We start from the raw sequence: 13,705 nt of genomic DNA, 5'->3' as shown, positions 1-13,705 counted from the left end.
TCTTCTATGAAACAAACACATATATTATCACAGGTAGTCATTCTGCTTCTGGATCTCATGTGGTACTGTGTTTGCATAAAATTAAGCAATATCCTACAACTCCTTTTGAAAGCTCCAAACCAAAGAAGTTTAAGTACACTTTAAATTTTTTTTGTTCCCTGGGATATTTTGGCAACATAACTTTGACATATTAGAGTAACATTTCCACAACCTCAAGACATCTAAAGAAAATATGCGAAGAACAGAATATTCATGTGCCCTCAAGCCAGATTGGCTTTCCCACTCCCTAGAGATTCCCTCACCTCTCTGTGTTTCCACTTTCTCAATCTATAAAATGGGAAGAGGAGTACCTCCCTCAAAAGTTTATTCTAGGTTTAAATGAGTTCATGCATGCAACGGGTTTAAAACAATTTGGGAGCGGGGGAGGGGGAGAGGTGAATAGGCATAACACAAATGATTGTTAGGGCTGTGAAAATATTCTGTGATACTCTAGTAATGGGTACATGTCACTACACATTTGTTGAAACCCAAAGACTATACAACACCAAGCGTGAGCCCTCCTGTAAGCTGTGGATTTCGGGTGATTCTGACGTGTCAGTGTAGGTCTCTCAGTTGTAACAGTCGCAACACTCCTGTGAGTGGAGCTGATAATGTGTGGGGGCAAGAGTGGATGGGATATCTTTCCTCCAATTATGCTGTGAATCTAAACCTGCAGTAAAAAATAGCCTTTAAAAAAGTGTTCAGCACACAGTGAGCTATCATATATAAATTCAAAATGAAAAGTAAAACTTTGACATTTGTCTCCTCCACCCATCGTGTCGATTTTAGAAATCCATGTCATCAGTGTCAGAGAAAATATCATGTTCATTTGTTTGTTCTAATGAATTAGAACATAGTACCAAAATCTGGAAAAAGGCTTTTTAAATAGGTCTTCTACTTTAAGGCACTCAGTTTAACAGTGACTTTTTAAAAATCCTGTATGGCAAATCCAGAATGAAGCAGTCAACACAACATCGTTTTTCTCTCTTTCTGTCAGCAATTTCTGGTGGTTTTTTTTTGTTTTTCAGCAATTTCTGGATCTCTTGGCAGGAGACGAAGAAGAGCATGCAGTGTTACTCTGTAATTACTTTCTCTCTCTGGGGAAGAAGGCCTGGCTCATGATGGGCAGTGCAATTCCTGAGGTAAGACCATGCAGGCTCGCTCCAACAGAGGAGTGTAGTTGTCTAAGATGGTTGTGTTGGGTTCCAGATTATGAACAGTACCCATTTGCATAACAGTCCTTTGAGTTGCAAGGAAAGTGGCCCAGAGATTGCACGGTGGGCAGAGAGAACCAGTGATAAGACATGAAACGGTGGATTCCCTTAGTGATCCAGTGTTACTCACGCTAAGGAATGAAGGGGGGCTGAAGAAGTGTGCCAAGGGCAGAGATCTCTCCTGTCACGCCCACTGCTTCCCCAGGTATCTGGGACTAACCAGCAGCCAAAGGGGACCCCAACAGCTAACCACAGGAGCTAAGAAAAGAATGTCCGCGGCTATATTTTGATAATACTGTTACTTTTATTGGACTGGAGATAGCAACTGTTTGAATGTTTCCCACAGTCCACTGCAAATATCCCTAAATTGGGGGAATGTTAGGGTAATTTGAGGTACAAGTTTAGAAAGTTCACACGAATTAAAGCAGCTTATCCAAAAAGAGTGTATCCAAAGGAGGCCACACGTTTCCAGGAATCCTTGGGAATTAGATAGCACCAATTGCTACTGCGCAGGTAATATCACATCAAAAACTAATTCATTATCCATCATTATATTTCAGGGAGCCCAGTACAAGGGAAAGAACACTAGTCTAAGAAGTCACGAAGCCTGGGTTCAAAGCTCTGCCTATTCCTCATGAGCTGTGTGGCTCTAAGCAAGTCAGTTCACAACTCTAAGCTTTATAAGGAAATCAGGATAATAAATCTTGCCCTCCCATCCCCAGAAGTCTATTGTGAGCATCAAAGGAAATCCATACATGAGCAGTAAATGAATAAATGCTCACTGTTAAAAAAAAAAAAAAAGTTATAATCCAAGAATATACAAGTAATCTGAGTAAAAAGTTAAAGTACTTTGTCAGGCTCTAACCCCTACACCCACTCCCTACCCCAGGTGTATTCACTGCTAACAGTTTGGTGTGTATCTTTTCAAAACATCTACACATTTACATAATTATAAATGTATCTCAAACACTAGTTACTGTATTAGAAACAGAGTTGTATTCAGATATAATCAGCCCTCCAAATACTTAATCAACTATCCCTGTTTTGTCTACTATACTAGCAGATGCAAACATTTTGCAAAAATGAACATTTGCTTTTATTTCTTAAGTCCAGTGCAACCTAGAACTTCAAACTAATTTTCATCATTAGCCATGAATTTTAGAAATTAGGGGTCCAATTAAAATAATGAATCATGTGTGCAAACTAATCTTGACCTCAACTATGTAATTAATTGGAAACATAATGACTGTTTTCCTTCAGGGTCCAACTGCTTATGTGCTAACTCGGGAGCAAAGTTACTATTTAATATGGAATCCCTGCACTGGACATTTTTATGGACAATTTGATACATTCTGTCCCTTAAAAAGTGTGGGCTGTTTAATAGGTCCTGATAATGTAAGTATTACCTTTGGATGACTGTTGCTTTCTTTTTTTTTTTTTTAATTGACCTACTGATTTAATAATATTTTATATATCAAAAAATTTATATGAACATTCATATATAACAGTTAAAGAAATGTAGTGTCAAGCACAGTGGCAAGACTGTCCTAAACAATAACTTTTGGTTGAATTAGTCACTTGATCTGCAGAGAAGCACAATGAGGTTAAGAAGATTAAAAACCTTAGATTCAGAGGACCTGAGTTTATGTCCTGGCTCTGTCCTCATCTCTTCCAAAGTACAGTTTATAAGTATCTAACTCATAGTTTTGAGAACTAAGTGAGGCAAACTTACCATCTAAGAAGACTGGGTTCCTTCCTCCCTCCCCTCTTCCCTCTTTCCTCTCTTCCTTCCATCCTTCCTTCCTTCCTTTTTTCTTTCCCTTCCCCCTTCCTTTCCCTTTTTAAAGAGAGATTCCTAGTGTACACCAGGTGATTGAGGGCAAACTTAATTATGAAGGGTACCATATAATAAGTGGTTAAAAACACAACTCACGGGGCACCTGGGTGGCTGAGTGGGTTAAGCCTCTGCCTTCAGCTCAGGTCATGATCCCAGGGTTCTGGGATCGAGCCCCGCATCGGGCTCTCTGCTCAGCAGGGAAACTGCTTCCCCCCCTCATCCCCCAAGTGCCTCTGCCTACTTGTGATCTCTCTCTCTCTCTCTGTCAAATAAATAGGTAAAATCTTTAAAAAAACAAAAAAACAAAAAAAAACACGAGTCACGGGGTCAGACTACCCGAGTTTAAACTTCATCATTTACTAGTTGTGTGAGCTTGGGAAAATTTCTTGTGTCATACAGCTTCAGCTTCTTCATTGGTAAAATGGGTAATGGTAGCAATTACGTTGAAGAGTGTTGTGAGCCATGGATGAGGTGATCAGTGTAGAGCAGCTAACACACAGGAACAACTCTATACTGTTTGTTATGATTATTTTTATCATCATCATCTGTCTTAGTGGTTTGAACTTTACGCATCTGTCAGAAAAATCATTTCAGCATGTATCCCCAATGTGTATTTTTTATTGAAGTACAATTAACACACGTTATATTAGTTTCAGGTGTACAATATGATGATTCAACAATTCTGCAGAGTACTCAGTGTTCATCTCAATAAGTCTGCCTCTTGATCCCCTTTATCTATTTCACCCACCCCCTACCCACCTCCGCTCCAGCAAACCCCAGTTTGTTCTCTGTATTAAAGGGTCTGGTGTTTTATCTCTTTTTTGTTTTGTTTCTTAAATTCCACGTACGCGTAAAGTCATGTGGTATTTGTCTTTCTCCGTCTGACTTACTTCACTTAGCGTTATATACTATAGGTCCATCCATGTTGTCACAAATAGCAAGATCTCATTCTTTTCTATGACTCAGTAATATTCCAGTGGGTGTGTATGCGTGTGTACACATATACATATATATATCTTCTTTGTCCGTTCATCTATCAGTGGACACTTGGGTTCTTTCCTTATCTTGGCTATTGTAAATAGTGTTGCAGTAAACAACAGAGGTGCATATATCTTTTCAAATGAATTATTTTCATTTTCTTCGGGTAAACACAGAGTAGTGGAATCACTGGATCATATGGTAATTCTATTTTTAATTTCTTGAGAAAAAAAAATACTGTTTTCCATAGGGGTTGCACTTTTTAGTGTTAACCATAGTGGTTACTGGTTTCCATAGTGGAAAATACTGTTTTCCATAGTTTGAATTCCCACCAACAATACACAAGAGTTCCTTTTTTTCTACATCTTTACCAACACTTGTTCTTTCTTGTGTTCTTTATTTTAACACTTCTGACAGGTGTGAGGTAATAGCTCATTGTAGTTTTGATTTGCACTTCTCTGATGTCTAGTAATGTTGGAAATCTTTTCATATGTCTGTTGGCCATATGTATGTCTTCTATGGAGAAATGTCTGTTCATGTCTTTTGTCCATTTTTTAATTGGATTACTTAGGGGGTTTGTTGTTATTGTTTTGGTATGGAGTTGTATAAGTTCTTTATATATTTGGCATACTAACCCTTTATCAGATATATCATTTGCAAATACCTTTTCCCATTCAGTATATTGTCCTTTAGTTTTGTTGTGTCCTACGCTGGGCAGAAGCTTCTTATTTTGATGTAGTCCAAGTAGTTTATTTTTGCTTTTGTTTCCCTTGCCTCAGGAGACATATCTAGAAAAATATGGCTACAAGCCAATGTCAGAGTAATTACTGCCAGCACTCTCATCCAGGATTTTTATGGTTTCAGGTTTCATATTTAGGTCTTTAATCCACTTTGAGTTTATTTTTGTGTACAGTGTAAGAAAGTGGGCCAGCATCATTCTTTTGCATTTTTTCCCAAAACCATTTGTTGAAGACACTGTCTTTTTGCTATAGCATATTCTTGCCTCCTTTTTGAAGATTAATTGACTATATAAGCATGGGTTTATTTCTGAGCTGTCCATTCTGTTCTGTTGATCTATGTGTCTATCTTTGTGTCAGTACCATACTATGCTGCTTTGATTACTACAGCTTTGTAGTACCTCTTGATATCAGGAATTGAGATATTTCCAGTTTTGTTCTTCTTTTTCAAGACTGCTTTGACTATTTGGGGTCTTTTGTGGTTCCATGCAAACTTTAGGATTATTTGTTCTAGTTCTATGAAAAAAAAAGCCACTGGTATTTTGATTGGGATTGCATTAGATCTGTAGATTGCTTTGGGTAGCATAGACATTTTTGCTTTGTTTTAATTTTGAGAGATGGTTTTATTTAATTTTTTTTATTTTTTCCAGTGTTCCAAGACTCATTGTTTATGCACCACACCTTAGCATAGACATTTTAACAATATTTGTTCTCCCAATCCATGAGCATGGAATATCTTTCCATTTGTTGTGTCATCTTCAACTAGTTTCATCAATGTTTAATAGTTTTCATAGTATAGGTCTTTCACCTACTTGGTTAAGTTTATTCCTAGTTATTTTGTTATTTTTGGCACAAATGTAAATGGGACTGTTTTCTTCATTACTCTTTCTGCTACTTCATTATTAGTATATAGAATTGTAACAGATTTCTATATATTAATTTTGTATCCGACTTCACTGAATTCAATTACCAGTTCTAGGAGTTTTTTGCTGGCATCTTTAGGGTTGTCTTTTTATAATATGTCATCTGCAAATAGTGAAATTTTTAATTCTTCCTTACCAATTTTAATGCCTTTTCTTTAATTGTTTGATTGCTGTAACTAGGATATCCAGTACTATGTTTAATAAAAGTGGTTATAGTGAACATCCCTGTCTTGTTTCTGATCTTAAGAGGAAAAGATCTGAGTTTTTCACCATTGAATGTGATGTTAGCTGTGGGTTTGTCATATATAGCTTTTATTATGTTGAGTATGTTGCCTCTAAATCTACTTTGTTGAGAGTTTTTTTTATCATGGATGGATACTGTACTTTGCCAAATGCTTTTTCTTCATCTGTTGAGAGGATCATATGGTTTTTATTATCTTTTCTCTTATTAATGTGATGTAGGACATTGATTAACTTGCAAATACTGAACCAACCTTTCCTCCCTGGAGTAAATACCACTTGGCAATGAATGATTTTTTAAAATATATTGTTGATTTCGTTTGCTGATATTTTGTGGAGGATTTTTGCAACAATGTTCATCAGAGATGTTGACCTATGGGGGTTTTTTTGTAGTGTCTTTGTCTGGTTTTGGTGTCAGGATAATGCTGTCCTCATAGAATGAATTTGGAAGCTTTCCTTCCAAATCTATTATTTGGAATAGTTTGAAAAGAATAGGTATTAACTCTTCTTTAAATGTTTGGTAGAATTCACCTGTGAAGCCATCTGGTCCTAAAATTTTGTTAGGAGTTTTTGTTTTTTGTTTTTATTTTTTATTTATTTATTTTTAAAGATTTTATTTATTTATTTGAGAGTTAAAGAGCAAGAGCACAAGGAGGGGGAGTGGCAGGCTGAGGGAGAGGGAGAACTAGCTTCCCCATAGAGCAGAGAGCCCGATATGGGAAATGATCCCAGGACTCTGGGATCGTGACCTGAGCCAAAGGCAGAGGCTTTAACCCACTAAGCCATCCAGGCACCCCATGTTAGGAGTTTTTTTTAATTACTGATTCAATTTCATTGTTAGTAATTAGTCTGTTCAAAGTTTCTATTTCTTCCAGAGTCAGTTTTAAGTTATATTTAGGAAGGTATCCATTTCTTCTACGTTGTCCAGTTTGTTGGTATACATAGTTTTTCATAATATTCTCTTAAAATCATTTGTATTTCTGTGATCAGTAATTATTTCTTTCATTTCTGATTTTGAGTCTTTTTTTTTTTTTCCCCCTCCATGGGTCTAGCTAAAGGTTTACAAATTTTTTATCTTTTCAAAGAAACAGTTCTTGGTTACATTGATCTTTTCTGGGTGTTTTGTTTGTTTGTTTGTTTGTTTTTGGTGGGGGTTTTTTTTGTTTGTTTTTGTTTTGTATCTCTATTTCATTTTTTCTGCTCTAATCTTATTTCCTTCCTTCTACTGGCTTTGGGATTTTTTGGTTCTTCTCTTTCTAGCTCCTTTAGGAGTAAGGTTAGGTTGTTTATTAAAGATGTTTCTTGAGGTAGGCCTATACTGCTATAAATATCCCTCTTAGAATAGCTCTTACAGCATCACAAAGATTTTTTTATTTGTCTTCATGTATTTTTTTAAATTTACTCTTTGATGTCTTGGTTCAACCATTCATTATTTAATAATGTTATTTAGCCTCCACCTATTTGTGTTTTTTCCAAATTTTTTCTTGTGATTGATTTCTAATTTCATAACCATTGTGGTCAGAAAAGATGCATCATTTTATCTCAGTCTCTTTAATTTATTAAGACTTATTTTGTGACCTAATACATGTTCTATCCTGGAGAAAGTTCCATGTGCACCTAAAATGTTCCTGCTGTTTTTGGATGGAATAGTGTGTTTATATCTATCTGTTAGGTCCATTTGGTTTAACATGTCATTGAAAGCATTGTTTCCTTGTTGATTTTCTGTCTGGATGATCTATCCATTGATGTAAGTGTTGTGTTAAACTCTCCTACTATTATTGTATTACTGTCTATTTTTTCCTTTATGTCTGTTAGCAGTTGCTTTAAGTATTAAGGTACTCCTATCCTGGGTGCACAGATATTTACAATTGTTATAATTCTCTTTTTGGATTGTCCCTTTTATCATTATGTAGTATTTTTCTTTGTCTCTAGTTACAATCTTTGTTTTAAAGTCTATTTTCTCCAATACAAGTATAGCTACCCCAGTTTCTTTTTGCTTCCACTTGTGTGTGTTTCCATCCCTTCATTTTCATTCTTCATGGACATCAGGAAAAAAACCACTTGAGCATGCATCCACAATATAATATTTTTGTTTATGAATTATACATTTAATTTGTGCATCAATATATTATTATACAGAGAAAAAACTCTCAAAAAAGGCATTAGAAGATCTAATATTGGGGTACCTGGGTGGCTCAGTGGGTTCATCCTTTGCCTTTGGCTCAGGTCGTGATCTCAGGGTCCTGGGATCAAGCCCCACATCGGGCTCTCTGCTCAGTGGGGAGCCTGCTTCCCCCTCACTCTTTGCCTGCCACTCTGCCTACTTGTGATCCTTTCTCTGTCAAATAAGTAAGATCTTTAAAAAAAAAAAAAAAAGATCTAATATTTCCTCCTCATATCTCTGGTGAGTGCAACCTACTTTAAAGACCACTAGTCTAGGGGCACCTGGTGGCTCAGCCAGTTTAGCGTCTATTGCTTTCTACTCAGGTCGTGATCTTGGGGTCATGAGATCAAGCGGTGTGTCAAACCTCAGAATCTCTCCCTCCCTCCTTCTACCCCTCCCCATTCACATGCTCTTGTTCTCTCATAAATCTGCCTTTTAGGGTAGTCTGTCCTTTACGGTACCTGCTAAAATAAGAGAAAATATATGCCAAGCACCCAACAAAGTACCTGTCTTTCATAGGTCTTCAGCAAATGGCAACTATTATTAATTGCAAGTTTGAATAGCACTGTGGAGTGCCATTCTCATGTTCATTACTTTTTTAATTAAAAGCATTATCATAATCATGAGTGAACTGCTAAGATCCTCCTATGTTTAAAGAACCATGTTAAGGCCATTTGTAATCAAGCAGAGTTAACAGGCATTGAGAAAGCCCTGAAAGAACTCCATTCCCTGTCCAAATTATTATTAGTCCTCAAAATAATTACTGTGTGGTTGACTAGTTACATAATGCCCAGGTTTCGTGAGAAAGACCCCCCCTCCTTACTAATAAGAAGCACAACAGTAGCTCATGATGTTGGGCATCCTTCATGGCAGCCGTTCCAAAGCTGCTCTAAGCCTTGGCCTCTCTTGATAGAGGACCTTACACTCACTGGCTGGTCTGATACTGTGCTCTAAAACCTCCACTGCCCTGTGCTCCACCACACAACTTCTCTGGATTGTCAGCCGTTCTCCTCCTATACTCTTTGCCAAGAAATAAGTATCTCCCCTTTCTACCTATGTTTCGCTTTCCAATTTTACTACAAGACATGCCTCTCTACTCATTATTACAACTTGCCCCTGTATTTTTTTTCTTTCTCTATTGATATGCTCAGAAGTCCAACGGTCCCAAAATACAGGCATATCTCATTTTGTTATGCTTCATTATATTCACAGATACTGTGTTTTCTTCCAAATTAAACATCAGGGCCAACTCTGTGCCAGGCAAGTCAGTCGATGCCATTTTCCAACAGCATTTGCTCACTTTGTGTCTTTATGCCTCTGTGTCATGTTTTGGTAATTCTTGCAACATTTCAAACTTTTTCATTATTATTATATTTGTTATGATGATTGTTATCAGTGATGATAATTCGCTGAAAGCCCAGATGATGGTTAGCATATTCAGCAACATTTTTTAAATTAAGGTATGTATATTGTTTCTTTAGGCATAATGCTATTGTGCACTTGCGAGATTATATTATACTGTAAACATAACTTTTATATGCACTGGAAAACCAAATATTCATTTGACTTCCTTTATTGTGATAGTCACTTTATTGCAGTGGTCTGGAACCAAACCACAATGTCTCAGAGCTGTGCTTGTATGCTTCTGCCAACCCAGATACACCCTAAACTACCACTGCTTCTCCTTCCTTTGCTTCAAGAATTCTTCGATTACTAATTATATCCCCTGCTTCTATGTTCCCAGGAAACTCAGACTTTAACCCTTTTAATAATTTATTTTTTAAAGATTTTATTTATTTATTTGTCAGAAAGAGAGGGAGAGAGCGTGAGCACAGGCAGACAGAGTGGCAGGCAGAGGCAGAGGGAGAAGCAGGCTCCCCGCCGAGCAAGGAGCCCGATGCGGGACTCGATCCCAGGACGCTGGGATCACGACCTGAGCCGAAGGCAGCTGCCCAACCAACTGAGCCACCAGGCGTCCCTAATAATTTAGTTCCTCTTCTCTGACCATCCTATAGAAATTCAACTCTAAGAAGTACCACTGTTTTGCTAATGGATAAATCAATCCAATGGTTCACTCTCCTCTTCATTCTCTTCGCCTTTTCTGTGGTACGTGACATCACTAACACGGTCTTCATGAAAACACACACTTTCCCCCACCTTGGTTTACAGATAAAGAACTGTTTGGTTCTCATTTTCTCTGCAAGAGTTTCTTGGGTTTCTTTCACTGGCACTTCTTCCCACCACTGAAAGTCAAGGGTTGCTGGAGTGGAGGGGGATGGGAGGGATAGGGTGGGTGATGGACACTGGGGAGGGTATGAGCTATGGTGAGTGCTGTGAATTGCAGAAGACTGATAAATCATAGACCTCTACCCTCGAAACAAATAAAACATTACATGTTAATAAAAAAGTGTTTGGAGACCACTAAAAAAAAGAATAAAGTAAGCTAAATGAAAAAAGTCTATGTTCCTGAAGATTCTATATTTAAACTTCTTGCAGGACCACACCTATTATTATTAACTGTAACTCTATATAGGCTATCCTGGCAGAGAAGTTCTAATCCTGTCACTAGCCCCAGAATCTGTCTTTGGATCCTGAGTTTTCAGGATCTCTCTCCGAGAGACACCCAAGGGCTTTATCAAAATCTCAAACTTGGGAGCACCTGGGTGGCTCAGTCCATTGGGCAGCTGACTCTCAGTTTCGGCTCAGGGCATGATCTCAAGGTCCTCAGTGGGGATGGGGAGTCTGCTCAATGATTCTTTCCCTCCCTCACCCTCTGCCCCTCCCCACTGCTCATGTACAAGTGTGCGCTCTCGCTCTCTCTCTCTCTCTATATATATATACATATATAAATAATAAATCTTTAAAAATAAACCTAAAACTTGGCCATCCAAAACTCAAATCATTTCCCCCTTGTCTCCAAAATCAGTTCCTCCTCCTGGCTTCCTGTTTCTATGATGTCAGTTTCCTAGATTCACTCCTCAGAACTGTCTTTGATTTTTCTCTCTCCCTTACTTCCTCCCACCTCAATCATATTAACAGATACCAAATTATACAGATTCTACCTGTTGTTTCCCAGGCCATGCCATAATTGTTTCAACCCCGAATTAACTATAAATAACCAACTAAATCTCTCCAACTCAACCAATTATTTGGTATGCTGATAACTGATTAAATCTATGAAATTGGCTTCATCACTCTATGGCTCAAAAAGTATATAGATTTAAGAACAAATTTCTCACCTCAGATTTCAAAGTCCTATATAATCGGACCTCAACTTTTTCCAGCACTATTTCCCACTACTTTTCTGTACATTCCCTACCCTACAGTCAAACTGTAGTTCTTAAAGTCCTTGCCTTCTTAAAACAATTTGATTTGAATTCCAAGTACTTGAAGTACCAAGTACCAAGTAGTACCAACTACCCTACAGTCAAACTGTAGTTCTTAAAGACCTTGCCTTCTTAAAACAATTTGATTTGAATTCCAAGCCTCCCTAACCTCACTGGCTGCCCCTTCTCTGCATCCGTTGCTGCTTTTTAATTATTTCTCCAAATTTGAAAAATCAGATCCTCAAAGTTCAAGTTCAACAAACATCTTTTTGATTTATACCTCCTCCCTAAGAACATATATATGCTGATAATCCCCAAATGTATATCTCTAGCTCACCTAGTTCCCAGAACTTCAGACTCAAATATCCAATTGCCTACTCATCATCTTCATGTAGATGCCAGACATACAACTCAAACTTAATGTGCCCAAACTTGAATTCCCATTTTCTTTTTGCAGTCTTTCTGATCTAGTAAAGGGCAATTCCATCAGTCCAGTTACTTGGGCCAAAATCCTTGCAGTCACTTTGATTCCTTTCTCTCTTTCTCCCACATCCTATTCATCAGCAAATCCTGTGGGCTTCACAGTATATCCAGAATCTGACCATAACTCACCAGTTTCACTGTTACTATTTGATCCACACTACTGCAGCTCTTACCTGGATTATTTCAAATAGCCTCCCAACTGGAGACTTCAGTATTTGCCCTTACCACCTTGGGTCTAGTCTCAAAACAGCAGAGAGTATTAGTGTGAAAATGAAAGACTATGTCACCCCCTGCTTAAAATATTCCAGTGTCTTCCTAGCTCACTCTAAAATCAAAGTCTTTAAAATAATCCACAAAGCCTTTTATGACCTGACAGCCATCCCACCACCACTCCCCATCCTCCACTGATATCATCTCTTACCTGCTGTAATTTGCTCATTCCTCTAAAGCTACCATCTTCCTCACTGATCCTCAACACATCAAGCAGATTTTGCATTTGCTGTCTCCTCTGCATAAATGACTTTTCCCCTTACTGGACAGCTTCATAAATTTCTCTCTCATTTCTTACATTTCTGATCAAATGTCATCTTTCCAGCAAGAATTTCCCTGCGTACCCTGAAATTTCACATCTTCCCATGTTTTCTCCACAGCCCTTGTACAGTTAGCTTGCCACCATAAAGACAGTAAAAACCCATCCCCAAACTAAATGGCCTCAAATAGTTATTCTTATGAATCTCTGGGTCAGCAGGACAGCTCAGCTTCATATGTGTTTATTCTGACTTGGCAGAAGCAGAAAAAGGCAAGCAGGAACACACAAAGCCTCTTAAGCTTAGACTCAGAAGTTACACACAGATACTTCTGTCCCATTCTACGACCAAACATCAAGGAGCAGGGAAATCTATTTCACCGCATTTGGTGGGAGGAACTGCAAAGTAACATGGCAGAGTATAGATATATGAAGGGGTGAAGAATTGAGGTCAGTGACACAATCTACTACATCATGTAACATCATCTGAAATCCTGTATATTCACTTATTTGTTCACACTATCTTCTCACGAGCTCCTGCATAAGGGCAGGAACTTTGTTTCATTCATTACTTTATCCCTAGTGACTGAAATTGGGTCCAAACATAGTAGATACTTGAAAATTTGTGGAATGGACAAATTTACCACTAATGCATACGTCGTTTAACACGCCTACTGTATGCCAGAAGCTATGCTAAATGCTAAAGATACAGTGGAGAATAACAAACATGGCAAATGGCCTCAAGACAACATTGCCATATCTAGTGAGGAGGCAGGTAGATAGGCAATTAACAACGGTAATAAATTAGCTAACATTACTGAGCACCTACGATGTACTAGGCATTGTTCTAAGAGGTGAATTAACTAATCTACCTCAGCAACCTTGAGGTGGGTACTATTATCCCAGTTTCATAGAGGAGGAAAATGAGGTACAAAGAAGTTAAATGAACCACCCAAGGGATGCATGGGTGGCTGTCAGTTAAGCTTCTGCCTCCGGCTCAGGTCATGGGACAAAGTCTGACATTGGGCTCCTTGCTCAGCGGGGAGCCTGCTTCTCCCTCTGCCTGCTGCTCCCCCTGCTTGCGTTCCCTTTCTCCGCCCCCCCCCCCCGACAAATAAGTATATAAAATCTTAAAAAAAAGAAAATCATCCAAGGTCACACCATTAGTAAATGTTGGAGGCAGAATTCAAATACAAGTGGCCTGATTCCAGAACCAATGCATGCCTCAACAAGAAAGG

General features: G+C 38.2%; 1 protein-coding gene across 4 annotated transcripts in view; it reads left to right on the top strand.

Annotated features, from left to right (window-relative positions):
- The window catches only part of CC2D2A (coiled-coil and C2 domain containing 2A), a 135,657-nt gene that overhangs the window by 115,511 nt on the left and 6,441 nt on the right, over positions 1-13,705 (top strand). For all 4 annotated transcript variants that reach the window (XM_032854736.1, XM_032854718.1, XM_032854725.1 and 1 more), the window contains 2 exons: positions 1,068-1,181; positions 2,514-2,648. In XM_032854736.1, the coding sequence (XP_032710627.1) occupies positions 1,068-1,181; positions 2,514-2,648 (249 nt within the window). The remainder of the gene's footprint in view (positions 1-1,067; positions 1,182-2,513; positions 2,649-13,705) is intronic.

This window comes from Lontra canadensis, unplaced genomic scaffold, assembly GCF_010015895.1.
Source record: "Lontra canadensis isolate GAN:19392208 unplaced genomic scaffold, GSC_riverotter_1.0 scaffold1, whole genome shotgun sequence".
Classification (NCBI taxonomy): Eukaryota; Metazoa; Chordata; class Mammalia; order Carnivora; family Mustelidae; genus Lontra; species Lontra canadensis.
Note: the sequence above shows the minus strand (reverse complement) of the source record. Positions and strands in the feature narration are given on the sequence as shown.